This window comes from Salmo salar, chromosome 20, assembly GCF_965601325.2.
Source record: "Salmo salar chromosome 20, fSalSal1, whole genome shotgun sequence".
Classification (NCBI taxonomy): domain Eukaryota; kingdom Metazoa; phylum Chordata; class Actinopteri; order Salmoniformes; family Salmonidae; genus Salmo; species Salmo salar.
Genome location: NC_138310.1, coordinates 76,144,577 through 76,170,689, shown reverse-complemented (window position 1 = coordinate 76,170,689; position 26,113 = coordinate 76,144,577). Strand labels below are relative to the sequence as shown.

At 42.4% G+C, this 26,113-nt stretch overlaps 1 protein-coding gene across 5 annotated transcripts in view; it reads right to left on the bottom strand.

Annotated features, from left to right (window-relative positions):
• LOC106581345 (protocadherin Fat 3) overlaps nt 1-26,113 on the bottom strand; it is a 409,058-nt gene that overhangs the window by 138,839 nt on the left and 244,106 nt on the right. For all 5 annotated transcript variants that reach the window (XM_045703949.2, XM_045703954.2, XM_082966726.1 and 2 more), the window contains exons 4-5: nt 19,590-19,651; nt 30-344 (exon numbers count right to left, since the gene is read on the bottom strand). In XM_045703949.2, coding sequence (XP_045559905.2) covers nt 30-344; nt 19,590-19,651 — 377 coding nt within the window. The remainder of the gene's footprint in view (nt 1-29; nt 345-19,589; nt 19,652-26,113) is intronic.

Sequence of the window (26,113 nt, the reverse complement as noted above, 5' to 3'; positions counted from 1 at the left end):
GTTGGTTAGAAAGTTCAAAGGTCACATACAGTGAGGATGTCGTAGCTCCCGGCGGTGAACTGCTTCCGTGACGACACCACCGCCGTCTTGGGGTCGATGAAGAACTTGCCATCCTCGTTGCCGTCGACGATGCTGTAGGAGAGGTCAGCGTTAACTCCTTCATCCCTGTCGTAGGCAAAGGCCCTGTAGATAGACTCTCCTCTTTTCCTCCTGTCCCTCTCTGGTAGCTTGATCTGATACACCTTCTCTGGGAACGAGGGCTTGTTGTCATTCTCATCAAGTACGTGGACGATCACCCACACCGTGGAGTGTTTAGGGCTGGGACCGCCGTCCGACACCGTGACCTGCGTATCCACACACACACAACCGCAGACAGACACACACACACACGCACAGCGACAGTGACAAACATAGACACACACACAGAGACATACATACGCACACACAGACAAAAAAACACATACAGACACACACACACACAAACATTTACACGTGTAAACACACACACACAACAGAGAGAAAAAAAATACGACAATTGTTAAGATTCACATCAGTTTCTTTCCCTGTTTTTTTTCCCTGCGTTTGTCTGACAACTGGAACACATTGTCATATTTCCAAAGTGGAGATCGCTTTGCCTTGTATCTTCTTTCCTGTGTTCTGACAGCTAATTAATCTGTCTCTGCTCCTACTTCCACCATGACGGAGAGCCTCTTGTAGATAAATGCAAAGGGGGGAGGGGCCAGAGGATGAGTTAGCCAACAACAGATGAAATCCACCGTCCCGTCCATAAAATAAATGTATATTCATTTTCGGGGGGAGATAAAGGACGTCGCTAGCAGCCATCAATTCAACACAAAGCTACAATTAATTTCCCAAGCACTTATTGTTGGGTTCGTTTAAAAAGTCCATCTGTCATTTTCTAAATGACACAGTGATGAGGTGCCATAGATATATGGAGAGAAATGCTAATGAATTACAGACAGAGAGAGAGAGAGACAGAGACAGAGAAAGAGAGAGACAGAGACACACACAGAGAGAGAGAGAGCGACAGAGACACAGAGAGAGAGAGAGAGAGAGAGAGAGAGAGAGAGGGGTGGAGCAGGGGCAGTAGTGGGGGAGAGAGGGAGGGAGATAGGGAGAGGAGGGAAGGAGGGAGGTGGCTGAGAAAGACAACAGGGGAGTGTGAAAGGAACATAAATGACAGCATAAGGGAAGAAGAGAGGAAGAAGGAGAAACGAAGGACTCCAAGCCTGTGGCGGTTGACCCCTCTGTGAGTGAAGGTCATCTGCTCTGTTCAGCACAGTGAGAGAGAGGTAGAGACAGAGGGAATAGGGTGAACAAGCAAGTGGCGGCCAACACCTCACAGGACAACAATGTTCACTGAAGGTCGACATTAACAGCTCTCCATTCATCAGAGAGAGAGATAGAGGAGAGAGAACCTGAGAGAGAAACAGAATGAAAGAGAGACAGAAGAGCTTGGAGAATACATTAGATAGGTACGCGTGTCCGGCCTGCCAACAACATACAGCAGCACAGCACTGCAGCACAAGGACAACACAGACAAGCTAGCATACACTGAACATATGCTAATGCAGCTAAAACATGCTAATATACTGTTTACACTAAGCTATATCCACTGATTATACACATGCATTATTAAAGAAGACCCTACAGCCATTGAACTATCAGTGTATTATGAATATGTTAACATGAAACAGGCAATTTAAGTGGTTGGGATAAGACTGAGGAGGAGAAGCGATTGAGAGGAGCGTTTCATAAGGACTGATTGGGCACTGATTGAGTACTGTAGGTTTGAGTAGAGAGTAGCATGGGTGGGTGGGGAATAAAGAATGCCAGCTGTTGGAAACACCAAAGGCAGACGATGCTTGTCTGTGTGCCACTGAGTACGGTTACATGCACACAATAATGTGATTATTGTGGATCATCAGATTAATATAATAGAAGAACGATTTCCCTAATAATCCTGTTTACATGGAAACATCTGAAATCAGGCTCCCTGATGGCACTCTGATAAATGCAGAAAATCACCAATCAAAATAAACGTTCTACCACCCTTTTTCTCCCCAATGTCATGACTTGCCCTGTTGGGTGAAGATTATAGGCGCCAGATTCCCCCCCCTCTCTCCCCCCACCAGTTTTATGACCGGTCGTAAATACCGTGTAGAAACTTTGGGTTTGGCTGGTTTGAGGGGAAAGAAACCTCTTTGTTACAAGGAGATTCCTCCCACCAAAACGGTAACATCAAAAGGTTGAATAATGAAACAATATTTTTGTAGTCCAAGCGGTTGGAGTTGTCCGTGGGCACTTAAAGGACAATTATGTCAGATCAGTTGTGTTTTGGGATCCCATGAAGGACAGTATAACAACACAACTGTTTCTCTGAATGTGTACATTTCCCAGTGATCAGATTCACATCCAAATGTTGGTGAGCTGATATGATTAAATATGAAACTATTAGTGAGAAGATGTAATGTCATGTTAGCCTTCTAAATGAGAGATTTGTTTTTCATATGAAGTCCTAACCACGCCCACGTGAGCACAGACAATAAATAGCACTCGTGACAAAATTTTAATTAGACCAGAAGACGTGAGGACGCAGTCCACACTTCATGAATGGTTAAGAAATCTACAAAACAAACGACTACACATTCACAGTCTGCAGCTGTATATGTAAAATAGTCTAGGAAACTCGACCGAAGACGAGAAAATAACATTTCCCTATCGAATGACCGAATGGTACTCTGAAAGATCCATTCTAAAGACATTTCCCTATCAAAAGACAATGGTACTCTGAAAGATTAATTCCAAAGAACATTTCCCTATCAAAAGACCATTGGTACGCCTGACATAACCATTATAACAGCGGATAAGCTACAACCACGAAAAACATTATGACTTCTGGGGAACACAACCAGCGACTTTCTATCGACTGACTCTCCAGCAGACGGACCGGCGATTTCAACAGAGACAACAAAAGGCATACAATCGTAAATATGTACATTGTAATTATTTTCGAATGAGCGGCCATTCTTGTGTAAAGTATTAGCATTTCCATGAGCATAGTTATCAGCTGTGTGTACGATAATGAAGTCCTTTGTCTTTTCTCCCGCTCTTTCTTACATGACCCTGCCTTTTCATTTTGTGTAACAAGCCGTCATATTGGTTTAGTCCACTAGGGACTTTTCATTGCATTATGTAGTACTCAATGTTTAAGCTATTCTGTTTGTGTGTTTATGTAATTCTGTGTGATTATTTAGTTAGTTGGTAAATAAATAATTAAGCCAATTTGTATATTGCTGATTCATCATTTATGCTATGGTTCGTGCAGATATCCAAGGATTTTGTGACATTCAGAACGAGACTGATAGAAGATAACAATTAATTAATGACTGATTGATGACTGAAATGTAAGAGATATTTATATCTTTAGAGTTAATTCGCTAAACGGTAACTCATTAAACAAACTTTTTCCATGGTGCCCCAAGATTACTACTTAAATAATTGTTACATGAGTAATTTAATCATCATAATAATTAAACATTGTTAATGTTGGCTATCATCCCATTAATGATAGCCAAGACACGGCACCAATTTCGTGATATCCAATTGGTAGTTACAGTCTTGTCTCATCGATGCAACTCCCGTACGGACTCGGGAGAGGCGAAGGTCGAGAGCGTGCGTCCTCCGAAACACGACCCCGCCAAGCCGCACTGCTTCTTGACACACTGCTCGCTTAACCCGGAAGCCAGCCGTACACCTGGCGACCATGTCAGCATGCATTGCGCCTGGCCTGCTACAGGAGTCGCTAGTGAGCGATGGCACAAAAACATCCCTGGTGGCCAAACCCTGCCCTAACCAGGACAACGCTTGGCAGATTGTGCGCCGCCCCATGGGTCTCCCAGTAAAGGATGGCTGCGACAGAGCCTGGACTCGAACCAGGATCTCTATTGGCACAGCTAGCACTGCAATGCAGTGCCTTAGACCACTGCGCCCATGTTATTTTCGCTAAGTATATTTGACTCTGAGCTCGAACATATAACGTTGGCATGTAAAAACAACTTCTAAGACACATACATTCAGTTGTTCCGAACTCAATTACATTTGATTCATTTAGCAGATGCTCTTATCCAGAGCGACTTACAGTAGTGAACGCATACATTTTCAATCATACTGGTCCCCCGTGGGAATCGAACCCAGCAACCAGGCGTTGCAAGTGCCATGATTTTGACCTTACGCTGATTAAGATAAGCAGAGTAAGGTGTTAACATGACTCTTGCACAATCTGCCTACTGCGATCATCAGTTTAATAGTTTAATATTGAATTATTACTGTGCATCTAAACGTACTCACTGACAGTAGTGCCAGAAAGGCCTCATCTAGAACCACAAAGCAGCAACAACACAACATGTTTTGGACAAAATAGCTAAAGAGTTGGAGTCTAGAGTGGAAAAATGCTTTTCTCACTGAAGTTGAAGTTACAGTACAACTTTTATGATAGATTTTGACAGGCTCCACTCCTTTGTTTTCTCGCTGTCTTGCTTTTCTCTCTCTCTCTGACAGGAATGAAAGTTGGTGAAGTCACCCTGAGACATGGAAAACGAGAAACTTTCACAGACGAGTGTGAAGATGTTGTTACAGACACACTATCCTAGTAGAAACACACAACCTTACTGGAAACACACTACCCTACCACAAACACACAACAACAAACACACCACCCTACCAGAAACACACTATCCTACTAGAAACACAGCACCTTACTGGAAACACACTACCCTACTAGAAAGACACTACCCTACTACAAACACACAACAACAAACAAACCACCCTACCAGAAACACATTATCCTACTATAAACACATCACCTTACTGGAAACACACTACCCTACTAGAAACACACTACCCTACTACAAACACAAAACAACAAACATACCACCCTACTAGAAACACACTACCCTACTCGAAACACACTACCCTACTACAAACACACAACAACAAACAAACCACCCTACCAGAAACACATTATCCTACTATAAACACATCACCTTACTGGAAAAACACCACCTTACTGGAAACACCCTACCCTACTACAAACACAAAACAACAAACATACCACCCTACTAGAAACACACTACCCTACTAGAAACACACTACCCTACTACAAACACACAACAACAAACAAACCACCCTACCAGAAACACATTATCCTACTATAAACACATCACCTTACTGGAAACACACTACCCTACTAGAAACACACTACCCTACTACAAACACACAACAACAAACACATCACCCTACCAGAAACACATTATGCTACTAGAAACACACCACCTTAATGGAAAAACACCACCTTACTGGAAACACCCTACCCTACTACAAACACAAAACAACAAACATACCACCCTACTAGAAACACACTACCCTACTAGAAACACACTACCCTACTACAAACACAAAACAACAAACACACCACCCTACTAGAAACACACCACCCTACTAGAAACACACTACCCTACTAGAAACACACTACCCTACTAGAAACACACTACCCTACTAGAAACAGACTACCCTACTCGAAACACACTACCCTACTACAAACACACAACAAACACACCACCCTACTAGAAACACACTACCCTACTAGAAACACCCTACCCTACTACAAACACACAACAAACACACCACCCTACTACAAACACACTAAAATACTAGAAACACCCTATCCTACTACAAACATACAACAAGAAACACACCACCCTAATAGAAACACACTACCCTACCAGAAACAGACTGCCCAACTAGAAACACACTACCCTTCTAGAAACACACTACCCTTCTAGAAACACACTACACTTCTAGAAACACACTACCCTACTACAAACACACAACAAACACACCACCCTACTAGAAACACACTACCCTACTAGAAACACCCTACCCTACTACAAACACACAACAAACACACCACCCTACTACAAACACACTAAAATACTAGAAACACCCTATCCTACTACAAACATACAACAAGAAACACACCACCCTAATAGAAACACACTACCCTACCAGAAACAGACTGCCCAACTAGAAACACGCTACCCTTCTAGAAACACACTACCCTTCTAGAAACACACTACACTTCTAGAAACACACTACCCTACTAGAAACATACTACCCTACTAGAAACACACTACAACAAACACACCACCCTACTAGAAACACACTACCCTACTAGAAACAAACTACCCTACTCAAAACACACTACCTTACTACAAACACACAACAAACACACCACCCTACTAGAAACACACTACCCTACTAAAAACACAATACCCTACTACAAACACACTACCCTACTGGAAACATACTACCCTACTAGAAACACACTACCCTACTAGAAATGCACTACCTTACTAGAAACACACTACCCTACTAGAAACACCCTACTAGAAACACACTACCCTACTAGAAATGCACTACCTTACTAGAAACACACTACCCTACTAGAAACACCCTACTAGAAACATACTATCCTACTAGAAATGCACTACCTTACTAGAAACACACTACCCTACTAGAAACACCCTACTAGAAACACACTACCCTACTAGAAACATCCTACTAGAGGCACGCTACCCTAATAGAAACACACTACTAGAAATACACTAGCCTAAAAGAAACACCCTACTAGAAACACACTACTAGAAACACACTACCCTACTAGAAACACCCTACTAGAAACACACTACCCTACTAGAAACATCCTACTAGAAGGCACGCTACCCTAATAGAAACACACTACTAGAAATACACTAGCCTAAAAGAAACACCCTACTAGAAACACACTACTAGAAACACACTACCCTACTAGAAACATCCTACTAGAGGCACGCTACCCTAATAGAAACACACTACTAGAAATACACTAGCCTAAAAGAAACACCCTACTAGAAACACACTACTAGAAATACACTACCCTACTAGAAACACCCTACTAGAAACACCCTACCCTACTAGAAACATCCTACTAGAAACACCCTACCCTACTAGAAACATCCTACTAGAGGCACGCTACCCTAATAGAAACACCCTACTAGAAACACCCTACTAGAAACACCTTACAAGAAACACACTACACTACTGGAAACACACTACCCTACTAGAAACACACTACCCTAGTAGAAACACCCTACAAGAAACACCCTACTCAAAACACCCTACTTGAAACAACCTACTAGAAACACCCTACTAGAAACACACTACCCTACTAGAAACACCCTACTAGAAACATTCTACTAGAAACACACTACCCTACTAGAAACACACTACCCAACTAGAAACACACTACCCTACTAGAAACACCCTACTAGAAACACAGTACCCTACTAGAAACACCCTACTAGAAACACACTACCCTAGTGGAAACACCCTACTAGAAACACACTACCCTACTAGAAACACACTACCCTACTAGAAATACCCTACCCTACTATTTTCACACTACCCTACTAGAAATGCACTACCTTACTATTTTCACACTACCCTACTAGAAATGCACTACCTTACTAGAAACACACTACCCTACTAGCAACACACTACCTTACTAGAAACACCCTACTAGAAACACACTACCCTACTAGAAACACACTACCCTAGTGGAAACACCCTACTAGAAACACACTACCCTACTAGCAACACACTACCCTACTAGAAACACCCTACTAGAAACACACTACCCTACTAGAAACATCTTACTAGAGACACGCTACCCTACTAGAAACACACTACTAGAAACACACTACCCTACTAGAAACATCTTACTAGAGGCACGCTACCCTAATAGAAACACACTACTAGAAATACACTAGCCTAAAAGAAACACCCTACTAGAAACACACTACTAGAAATACACTACCCTATTAGAAACACCCTACTAGAAACACCCTACTAGAAACACCTTACAAGAAACACACTACCCTACTGGAAACACACTACTAGAGACACCCTACTAGAAACACACTACCCTACTAGAAACACCCTACTAGAAACACACTACCCTACTAGAAACACCCTACTAGAAACACACTACTAGAAACACACTACCCTACTAGAAACACCCTACTAGAAACACACTACCCTACTAGAAACATCCTACTAGAAGGCACGCTACCCTAATAGAAACACACTACTAGAAATACACTAGCCTAAAAGAAACACCCTACTAGAAACACCCTACTAGAAACACACTACCCTACTAGAAACATCCTACTAGAGGCACGCTACCCTAATAGAAACACACTACTAGAAATACACTAGCCTAAAAGAAACACCCTACTAGAAACACACTACTAGAAATACACTACCCTACTAGAAACACCCTACTAGAAACACCCTACCCTACTAGAAACATCCTACTAGAGGCACGCTACCCTAATAGAAACACCCTACTAGAAACACCCTACTAGAAACACCTTACAAGAAACACACTACACTACTGGAAACACACTACCCTACTAGAAACACACTACCCTAGTAGAAACACCCTACAAGAAACACCCTACTCAAAACACCCTACTTGAAACAACCTACTAGAAACACCCTACTAGAAACACACTACCCTACTAGAAACACCCTACTAGAAACATTCTACTAGAAACACACTACCCTACTAGAAACACACTACCCAACTAGAAACACACTACCCTACTAGAAACACCCTACTAGAAACACAGTACCCTACTAGAAACACCCTACTAGAAACACACTACCCTAGTGGAAACACCCTACTAGAAACACACTACCCTACTAGAAACACACTACCCTACTAGAAATACCCTACCCTACTAGAAACACAATACCATACTAGAAACACACTACCCTACTGGAAACCTACTACCCCACTAGAAACACACTACCCTACTATTTTCACACTACCCTACTAGAAATGCACTACCTTACTATTTTCACACTACCCTACTAGAAATGCACTACCTTACTAGAAACACACTACCCTACTAGCAACACACTACCCTACTAGCAACACACTACCCTACTAGAAACACACTACCCTAGTGGAAACACACTACCCTAGTGGAAACACCCTACTAGAAACACACTACCCTACTAGCAACACACTACCCTACTAGAAACACCCTACTAGAAACACACTACCCTACTAGAAACATCTTACTAGAGACACGCTACCCTACTAGAAACACACTACCCTACTAGAAACATCTTACTAGAGGCACGCTACCCTAATAGAAACACACTACTAGAAATACACTAGCCTAAAAGAAACACCCTACTAGAAACACACTACTAGAAATACACTACCCTATTAGAAACACCCTACTAGAAACACCCTACTAGAAACACCTTACAAGAAACACACTACCCTACTGGAAACACACTACTAGAGACACCCTACTAGAAACACACTACCCTACTAGAAACACCCTACTAGAAAGACACTACCCTACTAGAAACACCCTACTAGAAACACACTACCCTACTAGAAACACCCTACTAGAAACACACTACCCTACTGGAAACACACTACTAGAGACACCCTACTAGAAACACACTACCCTACTAGAAACACCCTACTAGAAACACACTACCCTACTAGAAACACCCTACTAGAAACACACTACCCTACTAGAAACACCCTACTAGAAACACCCTACCCTACTAGAAACACCCTACTAGAAACACCCTACTAGAAACACCCTACTAGAAACACCCTACCCTACTAGAAACACCCTACTAGAAACACCCTACTAGAAACACACTACCCTACTAGAAACACCCTACTAGAAACACCCTACTAGAAACACACTACCCTACTAGAAACACACTTCTAGAAACACACTACCCTACTGGAAACACACTACCCTAGTGGTAACACCCTACTAGAAACACACTAGCATATTGGTAACACCCTACTAGAAACACACTACCCTAGTGGAAACACCCTACTAGAAACACACTACCCTACTGGAAACATACTACCCTACTAGAAACACACTACCCCAGTAGAAACACCCTACTAGAAACACACTACCCTACTAGAAACACACTACCCTACTAGAAACACATTACCCTACTGGAAACATACTACCCTACTAGAAACACATTACCCTAGTAGAAACACCCTACTAGAAACACACTACCCTACTGGAAACACACTACCCTACTGGAAACACCCTTCTCTACTAGAAACAGACTCACACACTCTCCCTCTCTCACATACACACACACAAACACACACACACAGACTCACTCAGCCACGTACACACACACACACACACACACACACACACACACACACACACACACACACACACACAAACACACTCAGCCACGTACACACACACACACACACACACACACACACACACACACACACACACACACACACACACACACACACACACACACACACAGACTCACTCACGCCACCCGCTCACACACACACACACACACACACACACACACACACACACACACACACACACACACACACACACACACACACACACACACACACACACACATACATACACACACATACACACATCCTGTGCATTTGACCTTCTTGCAGATGCTGGCAGCAGGCTTTTCTTCCCCAATATCACTCAAGCTTTTGACTCAGGCATTTGATCTCAGATGCAACACTTTTCTCCTCCGCCATGCTGAATAGGGGTTTTGACCCTGTGCGTGTATGTTCAAGTGTGTGTGTGTTTGTGTGTGTGCTTTATCTGTTCAAGTGAAAATTCCATTCTGGTCCATGCAGAACTTGGCATACACATCTCATGAGGAGTGAGAGAGGCTCTCAACTAAAGCATTTAACCATTGCCACTAAACATCTGCCCTTATTTTGGATCTTAATTTGATCACCCTGTTGCAGGAGAACTATGCAGGATATTTAAAATGTGTAGTGTATTTGAGGTTTAAATAGGCTTCTGAAGTTTGTAATTTCCACTTATTAAAGATCTATCAATTTTATTTATTTTTATTTTTATTTATTTAACTAGGCAAGTCAGTTAAGAACAAATTCTTATTTACAATGACGACCTACCCCGGACAAACCCGGATGACGCTGAGCTAATTGTGCGCCGCCCTATGGGACTCCCAATCACGGCCGGATGTGATACAGCCTGGATCAATCCCTTCCATTAACAACAATAATTCACATTTCCTGTTGCTGCAGGATTATTTTCCTACTGTAGCAAACTGGCTCAAATGAAGATCTTATTGGGACAGATCTACTAAGAGTCTGCACCTGAAGAGTTTCTTTCCAAAATACTACACGTATATACATTTTCAGAAATGTTGGTAAATTAGCTTTATTGTTTAAAGAACTTATGAAAGAGATTATTGTGTTTCACTACCTAATCATGGCATGGGATTGTTCAATGACAAACATGTATTTGTTTGAAATCTATCACTTGATGGTTTCATTTCAGAGAGACAAATAACCATGTTTTTTATGCAAAATGCTATGTATCTGTCACCCCTGCTCCCGCTAACCCCTCCCTGGTGCTCAAAGGTGCCGGGCTCCACAGCATTACACACTCCTGCCACCATCATTACGCAAAACTGCCTTCTCCCTGTCACGCGCATCAGCGATAATTCCACTCACCTGGACTCAATCACCTGTTTATTACCTCACCTATATTGGTCAGTTCCCCATCTCTGTTCCCCGCTGCTGCATTCATTGTCGAATGTCGTTGCTTTGCCCGTGTGCTCACGCTGTGCCTGTCTTGTTTCATGTTTGTTCCTTATTAAATGTTGACTCCCCGTACCTGCTTCTCATCTCTGGTGTCGGTCCTTACAGTATCACCTCACTCTCAGAGAAATAAGTAGTACTACTAGGTTTTAAACAGTCAAATGTAACAAATATATTATTTTTTTATAAATAACTGTACAAATGATACATTTGTGACATCAATATCCCTATATACAGTGCATTCGGAAAGTATTCAGACCCCCCTTGACTTTTTCCACATTTTGTTACGTTACAGCCTTATTCTAAAATTGATTTAAAAAAAATCCTCATCAATCTACACCCATACCTCACAATGACAAAGTTTTGGTGCCTTATTGGTACCTTATTTAGTATCCTTTGTTATGAGACTCACATTGAGCTCAGGTGCATCCTGTTTCCATTGATATTCCTTGAAATGTTTCTACAACTTGATTGGAGTCCACCTGTGGAAAATTCAATTGATTGGACATGATTTGGAAAGGCACACACCTGTCTAAATTACGTCCCACATTTGACAGTGCATGTCAGAGCAAAAACCAAGCCATGAGGTCGAAGGAATTGTCCAAAAAGCTCAGAGACAGGATCGTGTCGAGGCACAGATCTGGGGAAGGGTACCAAGAATTGTCTGCAGCATTGAAGGTCCCCAACACAGGGGCCTCCATTCTTAAATGGAAGAAGTTTGGAACTACCAAGACTCTTTCTAGAGCTGGCCGCCCGGCCAAACTGAGAAATCGGGGAAGAAGGGCCTTGGTCAGGGAGGTGACCAAGAACCCGATGGTCACACTGATTGAGTGCCAGAGTTCTTCTGTGGAGATAGGAGAACCTTCCAGAAGGATAACCATCTCTGTAGCACTCCACCAATCAGACCTTTATGGTAGGGTGGCCAGAAGGAAGCCACTCCTCAGTAAAAGGCACATGACAGCCCGCTTGGAGTTTGCCAAAAGGCACCTAAAGACTCTCAGACCATGAGAAACAAGATTCTCTGGTCTGATGAAACCAAGATTGAACTCTTTGGCCTGAATGGCAAACGTCACATCTGGAGGAAACCTGGCACCATCCCTACAGTGAGGCATGGTGTAAAATGTTTACGTTTGACATTTTAGTCATTTAGCACAGGGGTTCCCAAACCTTTTCACTCAGGACCCCATTCTAGCATTGGGGAACGTCCCGCGCCACGTCTATTTGTATGGGCACAAGCACTGTTCATGACACAAACTGATCACAAACCTCTTTAATTACTTGTTACTTTTAATTCTTATTCTTATCCGTATTTTTATAAACTAGAGGTCGACTGATTAATTGGCATGGCCGATTAATTAGGGCTGATTTTAAGTTTCATAGCAATCGGTAATCGGCATTTTTGGATGCCGATTATGGCCGATTACATTGCATTCCACGAGGAAGGAGGCTGACCACCTGTTACGCGAGTGCAGCAAGGAGCCAAGGTAAGTTGCTAGCTAGCATTAAACATATTTTATAAAAAACAATCAATCTTCACATAATCACTACACATGGTTGATGATATTACTAGGTTAACTAGCTTGTCCTGCATTGCATATAATCAATGCGGTGCCTGTTAATTTATCATCAAATCACAGCCTACTTCGCCAAACGGATGATGATTTAACAAAAACACAATCGTTGCACAAATGTACCTAACCATAAACATCAATGCCTTTCTTAAAATCAATACACAGAAGTATATATTTTTAAACCTGCATATTTAGTTAAAAGAAATTCATGTTTGCAGGCAATATTAACTAGGGAAATTGTGTCAGTTCTCTTGTGTTCATTGCCCGCAGAGTCAGGGTATATGCAACAGTTTGGGCCGCCTGGCTTGTTGCAAACTAATTAGCCGGAATTTTACATAATTATGACATAACATTGAAGGTTGTGCAGTGTAACAACAATATTTAGACTTAGGGTTGCCACACATTTGATAAAATACGTAACGGTTCTGTATTTCACTGTAAGAATAAACGTTTTGTTTTTCGAAATGATAGGATTTAACCATATTAATGACCAAAGGCTCGTATTTCTGTGTTTACTATATCATAATTAAGTCTATGATTTGAGATTTGATAGAGCAGTCTGACTGAGCGATGGCAGGCAGCAGCAGGCTCGAAAGCATTCATTCAAACTTTACTGCGTGTGCCAGCAGCTCTTAGCAATGCTTGATTCACTGCACAGTTTATGACTTCAAGTCTATCAACTCCTGAGATTAGGCTGGCAATACTAAAGTGCCTATTACAACATCCAATAGTCAAAGGAATATGAAATAGAAATGGTATAGAGAGAAATAGTCGTGTTATAATATAGACGTGTTATAATTCCTATAATAACTACAACCTAAAACTTCTTAACTGGGAATATTGAAGAACTGCGAATATTGAACCACCAGCTTTTATATGTTCTGAGCAAGGAACTTAAACGTTAGCTTTTAGATGGCACATATTGCACTTTTACTTTCTTCTCCAACATTGGGGTTTTTGTATTATTTAAACCAAATTGAGCATGTTTCATTATTTATTTTTGACTAAATAGATTTTATTTATGTATTATATTAAGTTAAAATAAAAGTGTTCATTTAGTATTGTTGTAATTGTCATTATTACAAATAAAAAAAAAATTGGCTGATTAATCGGTATCGGCTTTTTTTTGGCCCTCCAATAACTGGTATCGGTATTGAAAAATCATAATCGGTCGACTTCTATTTTAAACTGCATTGTTGGTTAGGGGCTCGTACTGTAAGTAAGCATTTCACTATAAGGTCTACACCTGTTGTATTCGGTGCATGTGACTAATACAATTTGATTTGATTTGTTGGTGGAGAGAACATTTTGCAGGTTTAAAGCATATTTCCTGCAATTCTAGAAGTTTTGTCATGCGGTGGAGAGAAAATGTTGCAGTTTTAAAGAAAATTTCCTTGCAATTATATACATTTTGCCATGTCTATTGTATATTCATGAGATATTTGAGTGACTCAAACACTACAACAAAACCTATGGGCTAAAAATCCAAGCTAAAAAACGTTAGCTGCATGGGCTAGTTGATCTGGACATTTCTGACAAGCTATAAATAGCTCTCTAAGGTATGCACTGACCGACATGTCAAGAGGAACACTGATCAAATCAAAAGTTATTCGTCACATGTGCAGAATACAACAAGTGTAGACCTTACCGTGAAATGCTTACTGACAAGCCCTTATCCAACAGTGCAGCTCAAGAAGAGTTAAGAAAATATTAACCAAATAAACTAAAGTAAAAAATAATAAAAAGTAACACAATAACATAACAATAACGAGGCTATATGCAGGGGGTACCGATACCGAGTCAGTGTGCGGGGGTACAGGTTAGAGGTAATTTGTACATGTAGGTAGGGGTGAAGTGACTATGCATAGATAATGAACAGCGAGTAGCAGCAGTGCACAAAACAAATGGGGGGGGGGGGTCAATGTAATAGTCCGGGGGCCATTTGATTAAATGTTCAGCAGTCTTATGTCTTGGGGTAGAAGCTGTTAAGAAGCCTTTTGGTCCTAGACTTGGCGCTCCGGTACCGCTTGCCGTGCGGTTGCAGAGAAAACAGTCTATGACTTGGGTGACTGGAGTCTCGGACAATTTTAGAGGCTTTCCTCTGACACCGCCTATTACATAGGTCCTGGATTGCAGGAAGCTTGGCCCCAGTGATGTACTGGGCCATACGCACTACTCTCTGTAGCGCTTTGCAGTCAGATGCCGAGCAGTTGACATACCAAGCAGTGATGCAACCGGTCAGGATGCTCTCGATGGTGCAGCTGTAGAACTTTTATAGGATCTGGGGACCATTGCCAATTCTTTATAGTCTCCTGAGGGGGAAAAGGTTTTGTCGTGCCCTCTTCACAACTGTCTTGGTGTGTTTGGACCATGATAGATCGTTGGTGATGTGGACACCAAGGAACTTGAAACTCTCGACCCACTCCACTACAGCCCCATTGATGTTAATGGGGGCCTATTCGGCCTGCCTTTTCTGTAGTCCACGATCAGCTTTTTTGTCTTGCTCACATTGAGGGAGAGGTTGTTTTCCTGGCACCACACTGACAGTTCTCTGACCTCCTCCCTACTGTCTCATTGTTGTCGGTGATCAGGCCTACCACTGTTGTGTCTTCAGCAAACTTTATGATGGTGTTGGAGTCGTGTTTGGCCATGCAGTCGTGGGTGAACTGGGAGTACAGGAGGGGACTAAGCACACACCCCTGAGGGGCCCCAGTGTTGAGGATCAGTGTGGCAGATGTGTTGTTGCCTACCCTTAACACCTGGGGGCGGCCCGTCAGGAAGTCCAGGATCCAGTTGCAGAGGGCGGTGTTTAGTCCCAGGGTCCTTAGCTTAGTGATGAGCTTCGTGGGCACTATGGTGTTGAACGCTGAGCTGTAGTCAATGAACAGCATTCTCACATAGGTGTTCCTTTTCTCCAGGTGGGAAAGGGCAGTGTGGAATGCGATTGAGATTGCACAATCTGTGGATCTGTTGGGGCAGTATGTGAATTGGAGTGTGTCTAGGGTATCTGGGAGGATGCTGTTGATGTGAGCCATGACCAGCCTTTCAAAGCACTTCATGGCTACCGATGTGAGTGCTATGGGTCGGTAATCATTTAGGCAGGTTACCTTCGCTTCCTTGGGCACAGGGACTATGATGGTCTGCTTGAAACATGTAGGTATTACAAACTCTGTCAGGGGGAGGTTGAAAATGTCAGTGAAGACACTTGCCAGTTGGTACGTCCTGGTAATCCATCAGGCCCCGCGGCTTTGTGAATCTTGACCTGTCTAAAGGTCTTGCTCACATCGGCTACCGAGAGCGTTATCACAGTCATCCAGAACAGCTGGTGCTCTTGTGCATGCTTCAGTGTTGCTTGCCTTGAAGCGAGCATAAAATGCATTTAGCTCATCTGGTAGGCTCGCGTTACTGGGCAGCTCGCGTCTGGGTTTCCCTTTGTAGTTCGTAATAGTTTTCAAGCCCTGCCACATCCGACGAGCGTTGAAATTGGTGGAGTAGGATTCAATCTTAATCCTGTATTCACACTTTGCTTGTTTGATGGTTCGTCTGAGGGCATAGCGGGATTTCTTATAGCCGTACGGATTAGTGTCCTGCTCCTTGAAAGCGGCAGCTTGATGCAGATGTTGCCTGTAATCCATGGCTTCTGGTTGCGATATGTACGTACGGTCACTGATGATGCACTACCCAATTTCGAAATTGCACTGTGCATTCTACTACTACAACTTTCAAGAGTAGGTTCCAGACTGAGTTCCTTAAAAAAAAAAAAATACACCCTGCCAACCAGTTTGGGAACCACAGATTTAGCAGATGCTCTTATCCAGAGCGAATTACAGTGAGTGCATTCATCTTAAGATACCTAGGTGTGACGACTACATATCACAGTCAAATAAACAGTATACTAACATTCCATTCCAGCTAAACAATGGAAAATATGATATGTGGTGTTTGAAGAAAAAAATTATCATTTTAATACACACCTAAAATATATGAATTTATGAACAGGAATATATATGAACAGGAATATTTTACACACCCATGAAGGTAACCACAAGTAATTTACTTGTGAAAAAACACAAATGTGGGCCTCCTGAGTGGTGCAGCGGTCTAAGGCACTGCATTGCCATGCTTGAGGCATCACTAAATACCCGAGTTCGATCTCAGGCTGTGTCGTGACCGGGTTAGGGGAGGGTTTGGCCGGGGAGCTTTACTTGGTTCATCGCGCTCTAGCGACTCCTTGTGGCGGGCCAGGTGCCTGCAACCTGACTTCAGTTGAACTGTGTTTCATCCGACACATTGATGCGGGCGGGTCATGACTCAACCCTCGCCTCTCCCGAGCCCATTGGGGAGTTACAGCAATGAAACAAGATTGAAATGGGTGATTGAAACAAGATTGAAATTGCAAATATATTTTTTTTTTTCAAACAATAGTTGATTGTTTGAGAAATTGAAATTATTAGATTTTTTATGTTTTGAATTTCCCGCCTTGCTAGCAATCCCGTCAGTGGGATTAGGTTACCCAGGTTACCCCAAGAGGGTAACCTGGATATCATAAGGTGAATGCACCAATTTGTAAGTCGCTCTGGATAAGAGCGTCTGCTAAATGACGTAAATGTAAATGTTATTAAAGAGTTTTGGAAATAAACTCTTCACCTGTTCTTTCCACAGAAAGTTAAGCATAGAAGATCAAACAAAAGTCTAGGAGAAGGAATAATATATTTATGATAAAATCTCTGTTTTATCCCCTATTGAAGAAACAACAGCAGGTTCTTTGTACAGGCCTAGCTGCAACATTGTAAGCTAACACATTCCATGCTAACAGGCTACGTGCTAACTTTGATCTATAAACCCCTGCTAAATCTGATCGTATGTACAGTACAAATCATATCAATATAAAGCTCTGCACCATACCTATGAAACAAATGTGAGCCATTAACATTTAGGTTCATCTCTGTAGATATCAATAAGACTACACAGCATGGGACAATAAAATCATAATCATTCTCCGTCTGTTTATTCCTCATTGATCTGGCGTGGCATCTGCGTAAATGAATATGGATTTCTATGACCGGTCTAAATCACACCACTGTTTACTGTTTGGAGAGTTGGCATGGAGAAGAACTAAGACTTAACTGGTTTGCACTGCTGCACCGTTTTAAGTCTGTAGATAAACTATATGTGGAATGGAGTGAGGGAATGGCTAGCAGACCGACGGACAGACAGACAGCCAAGGATAGGACAGATAAGTAGGAAGATGGGGATGGCTAGCAGACAGACGGACAGACAGGCAGAGGACAAAGAGGTAGGAAGATGGCCGAAGATGTTCGCTTTCTCTCACAGTGCAGCGTTATTAGACTATACAGGGAGGTGGGAGAAGAGATGTTACAAATATCAAATATCATAAAACATGGAGGCTTCGTTACGTTGAGCATTTAATGGATGTAATGTGTCCGTTGATCTGTTTCCTCATCACATATTCTCCCCGTCACAGACCTTATCTGAAGTATACTGCAGTGTGGCAAAAATAACCAACTTGCATCAAAACATACGCCAGCATTTTACTGAGAAACAATCAATACAGCAAGAGCAGAATATCTTTTAAAAAGAGTTTGTCACCAGACACACGCACGCATGCACGCACGCACACACACACACATACACACTCCCCACAGAGGCTCATGACTCAGGACTCTGGCAGCAGCAACACCATTTACCTCCAATCTGCCACCCTTAGTCAAGATACGGCACTCCAATCAGCTCATAATGGAACCCAACACACAACCTCCATTTCCTGCTCCACTCCTCGTACTGACTCAATTACACTAGACCTGCCTCTCTAATGCACACTCTACTGAGACCAGGAAGTCAGAGAGGGAGGTATGAAGAGAAAGGGATAGAGAGAGATCAACAGAGAGTGAGAGAAAAAGACAGACAGATAGAGAGAGAGAGAGAGAGAGAGAGAGAGAGAGAGAGAGAGAGAGAGAGAGAGGAGGAAGAGAAAGAGAGAGAGAGCAGATTGGGACAGGGGCCTTCTCTCTGTCAGGGTTCTAAAGGTTTGGCTCCAGTCCGCCACAATGGGAGAGAGACACTGAGAGATGTACTGTATTTTCATTAAACATCTGACAGTGCATTCATGTCAGACAGCCAAACACATGCATAGAAATGTGTCGGGGACACACACACACACACACACACACACACACACACACACACACACACACACACACACACACACACACACACACACACACACACACACTGTCTCTTACCTCTAAAACATGCTCAGCCTGTTGCTCCCTGTCCAGTTTCCTGGACGTGGTAGTGATGACACCTGTGAACACAGAGACGAACACATCAGAGAGAAGAACTAACAAACACAGACAGGAACATCAAATGTATTTATGAAGCCCTTTTTACATCAGCATATGTCAAAGTGCTATACAGAAGCCCAGCCTAAAACCCTAAAGCAATGCAAACGTAGAAGCACAGTGGCTAGGAAAAACTCCCTAGAAAGGCAGAAACCTAGGAAGAAACCTAGAGAGAAGCCAGGCTCTGAGGAGTGGCCAGTCCTCTTCTGGCTGTGCCGGGTGTAGATTATAAGAGTGCGTGGCCCTTAAGGCCAGATTGTTCTTCACGATGTTCAAACATTCATAGATTACCAGCAGGGTCAAATAAAAATCCCAGTGGTTGTAGCAACAGGTCAGCACCTCAGGAGTAAGTTTTCTTAACTGTAGCTACACTACCGTTCAAAAGTTTGGGGTCACTTAGAAATGTCCTTGTTTTTGAAAGAAAAGCAATTTTTTGGTCCATTAAAATAACATAAAATCGATCATAAATACAGTGTAGACATTGTTAATGTTGTAAATGACTAAATTGCCAAGAAACTGAAGATCTCGTACAACGCTGTGTACTACTCCCCTCACAGAACAGCGCAAAATGGCTCTAACCAGAATAGAAATAGGAGTGGGAGGCCCCGGTGCACAACTGAGCAAGAAGACAAGTATATTAGAGTCTCAACGTCAACAGTGAAGAGGTGACTCCGGGATGCTGGTCTTCTAGGCAGAGTTGAAAAGAAAAAGCCATATATCTCAGACTCACTAAATAAAATAAAAGATTAAGATGGGCAAAAGAACACAGACACTGGACAGAGGATGGCCAGCATCCCGGAGTCAGCTCTTCACTGTTGAAGTTGAGACTGGTGTTTTGCGGGTACTATTTAATGAAGCTACCAGTTGAGGACTTGTGAGGCGTCTGTTTCTCAAACTAGACACTTTAATGTATTTGTCCTCTTGCTCAGTTGTGCACCGGGGCCTCCCACTCCTCATTTCTATTCTGGTTAGAGCCAGTTTGCGCTGTTCTGTGAAGGGAGAAGTACACAGCATTGTACGAGATCTTCAGTTTCATGGAAATTTATCGCATGGAATAGCTTTCATTTCTCAGAACAAGAATAGACTGATGAGTTTGAGAAGAAAGTTCTTTGTTTCTGGCCATTTTGAGCCTGTAATCGAACCCACAAATGCTTATGCTCCAGATACTCAACTAGTCTAAAGAAGGCCAGTTTTATTGCTTCTTTAATCAGAACAACAGGTTACAGCTGTGCTAACATAATTGCAAAAGGGTTTTCTAATGATCAATTAGCCTTTTAAAATTATAAATTGGATTAGCTAACACAACGTGCCATTGGAACACAGGAGTGATGGTTGCTGATAATGGACCTCTGTACGCCTATGTAGATATTCCATAAAACATCTGCCATTTCCAGCTACAATAGTAATTTACAACATTAACAATGTCTACACTGTATTTCTGATCAATTTGATGTTATTTTAATGGACAAAAAATGAGCTTTTCTTTCAAAAACAAGGACATTTCTAAGTGACCCAAAACTTTTGAATGGTAGTGTAGATGCAAAACATATAAACAGCATCATGAATGTGTGGTCAAAAACAGCTTCAATAAGGCAACTAATGTCACATTTAATTAGTCAGATCTACTTGTGATATTCCTACATTACCCTCATTAGCTCACAGGATACACATGCACACACACACAAAAGTACACACACGTACACACCGTGACTCCCACCGCCTAACAAAATGAGCATTGTGACAAGGTAATTACTGTGGGTTAGCATGGCTGTCCTACAGGAGGCTGTCTGAGGCTAATTACTGACACTAGTCTCTACTGCCCCTAATTGTTTTGTTACTTAATGTAATTACAGCAGAACAGAGAGAGAGAGCGAGAGAGAGGAATAAGAGAGAGAGAGAAGGAATAAGAGCGAGAGAGAAGGAATAAGAGCGAGAGAGAGAAGGAATAAGAGCGAGAGAAGGAGAAGGAATAACAGCGAGAGAAGGAGAAGGAATAACAGCGAGAGAAGGAGAAGGAATAACAGCGAGAGAAGGAGAAGGAATAAGAGCGAGAGAAGGAGAAGGAATAAGAGAGAGAGAGAAGGAATAACAGTGAGAGAAGGAGAAGGAATAAGAGCGAGAGAAGGAGAAGGAATAAGAGCGAGAGAAGGAGAAGGAATAACAGCGAGAGAAGGAGAAGGAATAAGAGCGAGAGAAGGAGAAGGAATAAGAGAGAGAGAGAAGGAATAACAGCGAGAGAAGGAGAAGGAATAAGAGAGAGAGAAGGAGAAGGAATAACAGTGAGAGAAGGAGAAGGAATAAGAGAGAGAGAAGGAGAAGGAATAAGAGCGAGAGAGAGAAGGAATAAGAGCGAGAGAAGGAGAAGGAATAAGAGTGAGAGAAGGAGAAGGAATAAGAGCGAGAGAAGGAGAAGGAATAAGAGCGAGAGAGAAGGAATAAGAGCGAGAGAGAGAATGAATAAGAGACAGAGAGAGAAGGAATAAGAGCGAGAGAGAGAAGGAATAAGAGCGAGAGAGAGAAGGAATAAGAGCGAGAGAGAAGGAATAAGAGCGAGAGAGAGAAGGAATAAGAGCGAGAGAAGGAGAAGGAATAAGAGCGAGAGAAGGAGAAGGAAAAGAGCGAGAGAAGGAGAAGGAATAAGAGAGAGAGAGAAGGAGAAGGAATAAGAGCGAGAGAAGGAGAAGGAATAAGAGCGAGAGAGAAGGAATAAGAGCGAGAGAGAGAATGAATAAGAGAGAGAGAGAGAAGGAATAAGAGCGAGAGAGAGAAGGAATAAGAGCGAGAGAGAAAGAGAGAAGGAATAAGAGAGAGAGAGAAGGAATAAGAGAGAGAGAGGGCGAAGGACAAGGAATGGGAAAGAGAGAAACTGGAGGGAGAGGAGACTGTCAGGAGAGAGACAGTGTGACAGTGTGACAATGTGCCTCGTCACATGGGACATTTCCCTCCATTACTTCTCACATGAATGGAAACATATGCTACCTTGCTAAAGTTCAGTCAGTTTGAAAGAGACCTCAGGGGTGAGCAAGAATAGCCACTTCTTCATTTACTGGTCACGCTTCTGTACACCCCCTCTTCTCCTCCTCCCTTCTTCCTCCCATCACGTCTCACAGATCAATACAGCGTTTTAGGCCCTTGCAAGGTTTTCTGACAATGTCAAGAGTTTGCTCGGTGAGAAAACAAAACAGTGGTGAGAAATTGAGCTTCTGGGGAGAGCGAGCTAAACCTGGAGTGACACATGCACGCCTTATATAATCTCCCTGATGGAAAATAGGAGCACAACTGAGATACAATGGTTCCACCTGGAGAATTGAGGATTGTCACACCCACACACACCCACACACACCCACACACACACCCACACACACCCACACACACACCCACACCAACACACACCCACACAGGTTTTGTTCTTCTATCCTCGTGGGGACCTAAAATTGATTTCAAAATCAACATCCTATTTTCCCTAACCCTAAACCTACCCCTAACCCCAACTCCTAACCCTTACCCTTAACCTAACCACTAACCCCTTACCTTAACTATAATTGCAACCCTAAACCTAACCCTTAACTTAAAATAGCCCCCCATATTCTCTCTTTCATTATTAATGATTGGATAAACAGTAGGTGATGGGTTGTGTTCTAAGTGATGACAGTTAGAGGCAGGAGGTTTTTCTGGGCAGGCGATCGATGAGGGCAATCAACCCTGAAGGACCCCAGTGACCCAGAACTGAGCCGGACGGGTCCTGATCGACCCTCTCAATGGTGAGTCTGTCACTCTGTACACAACCTTTAAACACACACACACACACCAATATACTGTATCCGTTTTTGTTTACTTTCGTTCTAACTGGTGGGCTCAGAATAAAGAGAAGTTTATCAAATAAACTGGACTAGATTCATTCAGTCAATGTGTGTTTTTGTCTGGTTTCTTTGTGGCCTGCTATAATACACACACTGACACACACAGTCACACACAGTCTCAGGAGGAAGGCCTTTTGAGGAAAACACTCTAATGACTGAAGACTTGGGTAAACTTCTTATCATATGAAGAGAGAGGCATACAATAGAACACACACACACACACACACACACACACACACACACACACACACACACACACACACACACACACACACACACACACACACACACACACACACACACACACACACACACACACACACACACACACACACACCACAACCTGTGATGCTGAGGGGGACAATGACAGCGAAGCCTGAACTCATTAGTCTAGAACTGGGCTTTAAAACAGAGAAAACAAGCTGACAAAATACTAACAATCAGAGAGGGTGGGGGGAGACAGAGCGAGCGAGAGAGGGGGAATGCAGAAAGTGATAGAGACGGAGAGCGACAGAGATATACAGAGAGAAAGAGAGAGAGATCGGGGTGGGGTGCCGGAATGGAGGGAGTGAGAAAGGAGGGATAGAGAGAGAGATAGAAAGGAGGGACAGAGAGGGAGTGAGAGAGTAAAGGAAAGAAACAGAGAGTACAACATAAGTGAATGGATGAGGGAGAGAGAAAGACAGACAACGAGAAGGAAGCAGAGTGAGAGAGAGATTGAGAGAGCACAATTAAGAGGAGAGAGAGAGAGAAATAGATAGAGAAAGAGAGAGAGAACATTGTAAATACAACCTATATTGATGTTGATTTATTTTCCCTTTTGTACTTTAATTATTATTACAACACTGTCTATAGACATAATATGACATTTGAAATGTTATTTTGGAGCTTTTGTGAGTTTAATGTACATTTTGGATTGTTTATTTCACTTTTGTTCATTATCTATTTCACTTGCTTTGGCAATGTAAACATATATTTCCCGTGCCAATAAAGCCTTAAAATTGAATTGAAATTGAATTGAATTGAATTGAGAGAGAGAGAGAGAGAGAGAGAGAGAGAGAGAGGCAGAGGAAAAGAAAGAGAGGAAGAGAGAGAGAGAGCAGAGCGGATTGGCCTCTCTCTTGGCCTCTCTCAGAGCGGATTGGCCACTCTCTCTCAGGGTTCCAAAGGTTCCAAAATTGGCAGATCAAAGCAAAACATCAAAATGCAGCCACTCGTGATCCTTTTTGCAACAGGGCCCAGCTCTTTGCACTCAAGATCTATAGCACAGCAAAAATCCTACATTATCACAAAGTATAGGAAAAGCTTTAAACCCCATAAAATATTAGGATCCATAAAACCAAAGGAAGTGGAGCATAGCATCAGGCTAGATGACCTGTGTAGCTTCTGCTATAGAAAGCTGTTTTCCATGTCAACGTATACAGCACAAAGCTGCTCCTCATTTTAGACCTGGCTAATTCTCAGCAATGGAAGCTTCTACTCTGATAAAAGAACACACGTTTCATTCATACAGGCTCTACTACTGAAATGTAATGTTCATTTCATTATGCATGTGTGTGTGTGTGTGTGTGTGTGTGTGTGTGTGTGTGTGTGTGTGTGTGTGTGTGTGTGTGTGTGTGTGTGTGTGTGTGTGTGTGTGTGTGTGTGTGTGTGTGTGTGTCACAGGAAGGCCAAAAAGATCATCAAGGACATCAACCACCTGAACCACGGCTTGTTTGCCCCGCTATCATCCAGAAGGCAAGGTCAGTACAGGTGCATCAAAGCTGGGACCGAGAAGGTGTTTTTCAGTCTCTATCTCAAGCCATCAGACTGTTAAATAGCCATCATTAACCAGGTACCACCCGGTTACTCAACCCTGCACCTTAGAGGCTGCTGCCCTATATACATAGACATGGAATCACTGGTCACTTTAATAATGGAACACAAGTCACTTTTATAATGTTTACATAGTGTTTTACTCATTTCATATGTACAGTACCAGTCAAAAGTTTGGACACACCTACTCATTCAAGGATTTTTCTTTATTTTTAATATTTTCTACATTGTAGAATAATAGTGAAGACAAGGTAGGGGTGGTATACAGACGATAGCCCTATTTGGTAAAAGACCAAGTCCATAATGAACAACTAATTTGTTTTTCAACAGGACAATGACCCAACACACCACCAGGCTGTGTAAGGGCTATTTGACCAATAATTAGATTGATGGAGTTGGACCGCAGAGTGATGGAAAAGCAGCCAACATGTGCTCAGCATATGTGGGAACTCCCTTAAGACTGTTGGAAAAGCATTCCAGGTGAAGCTGGTTGAGAGAATGCCAAGAGTGTGCAAAGCTGTCATCAAGGCAAAGGGTGGCTACTTTGAAGAATCTCAAATATAAAATATATTTTGATTTGTTTAACACTTTTTTGGTTACTACGTTATTCCGTATGTGTTATTTCATAAAGAAAAACCCTTGAATAAATAGGTGTCCAAACTTTTGACTGGAACTGCATATACTGTATTTTAGTCAATGCCACTCCGACATTGCTCGTCCTAATATTTATATTTCTTAATTCCATTATTT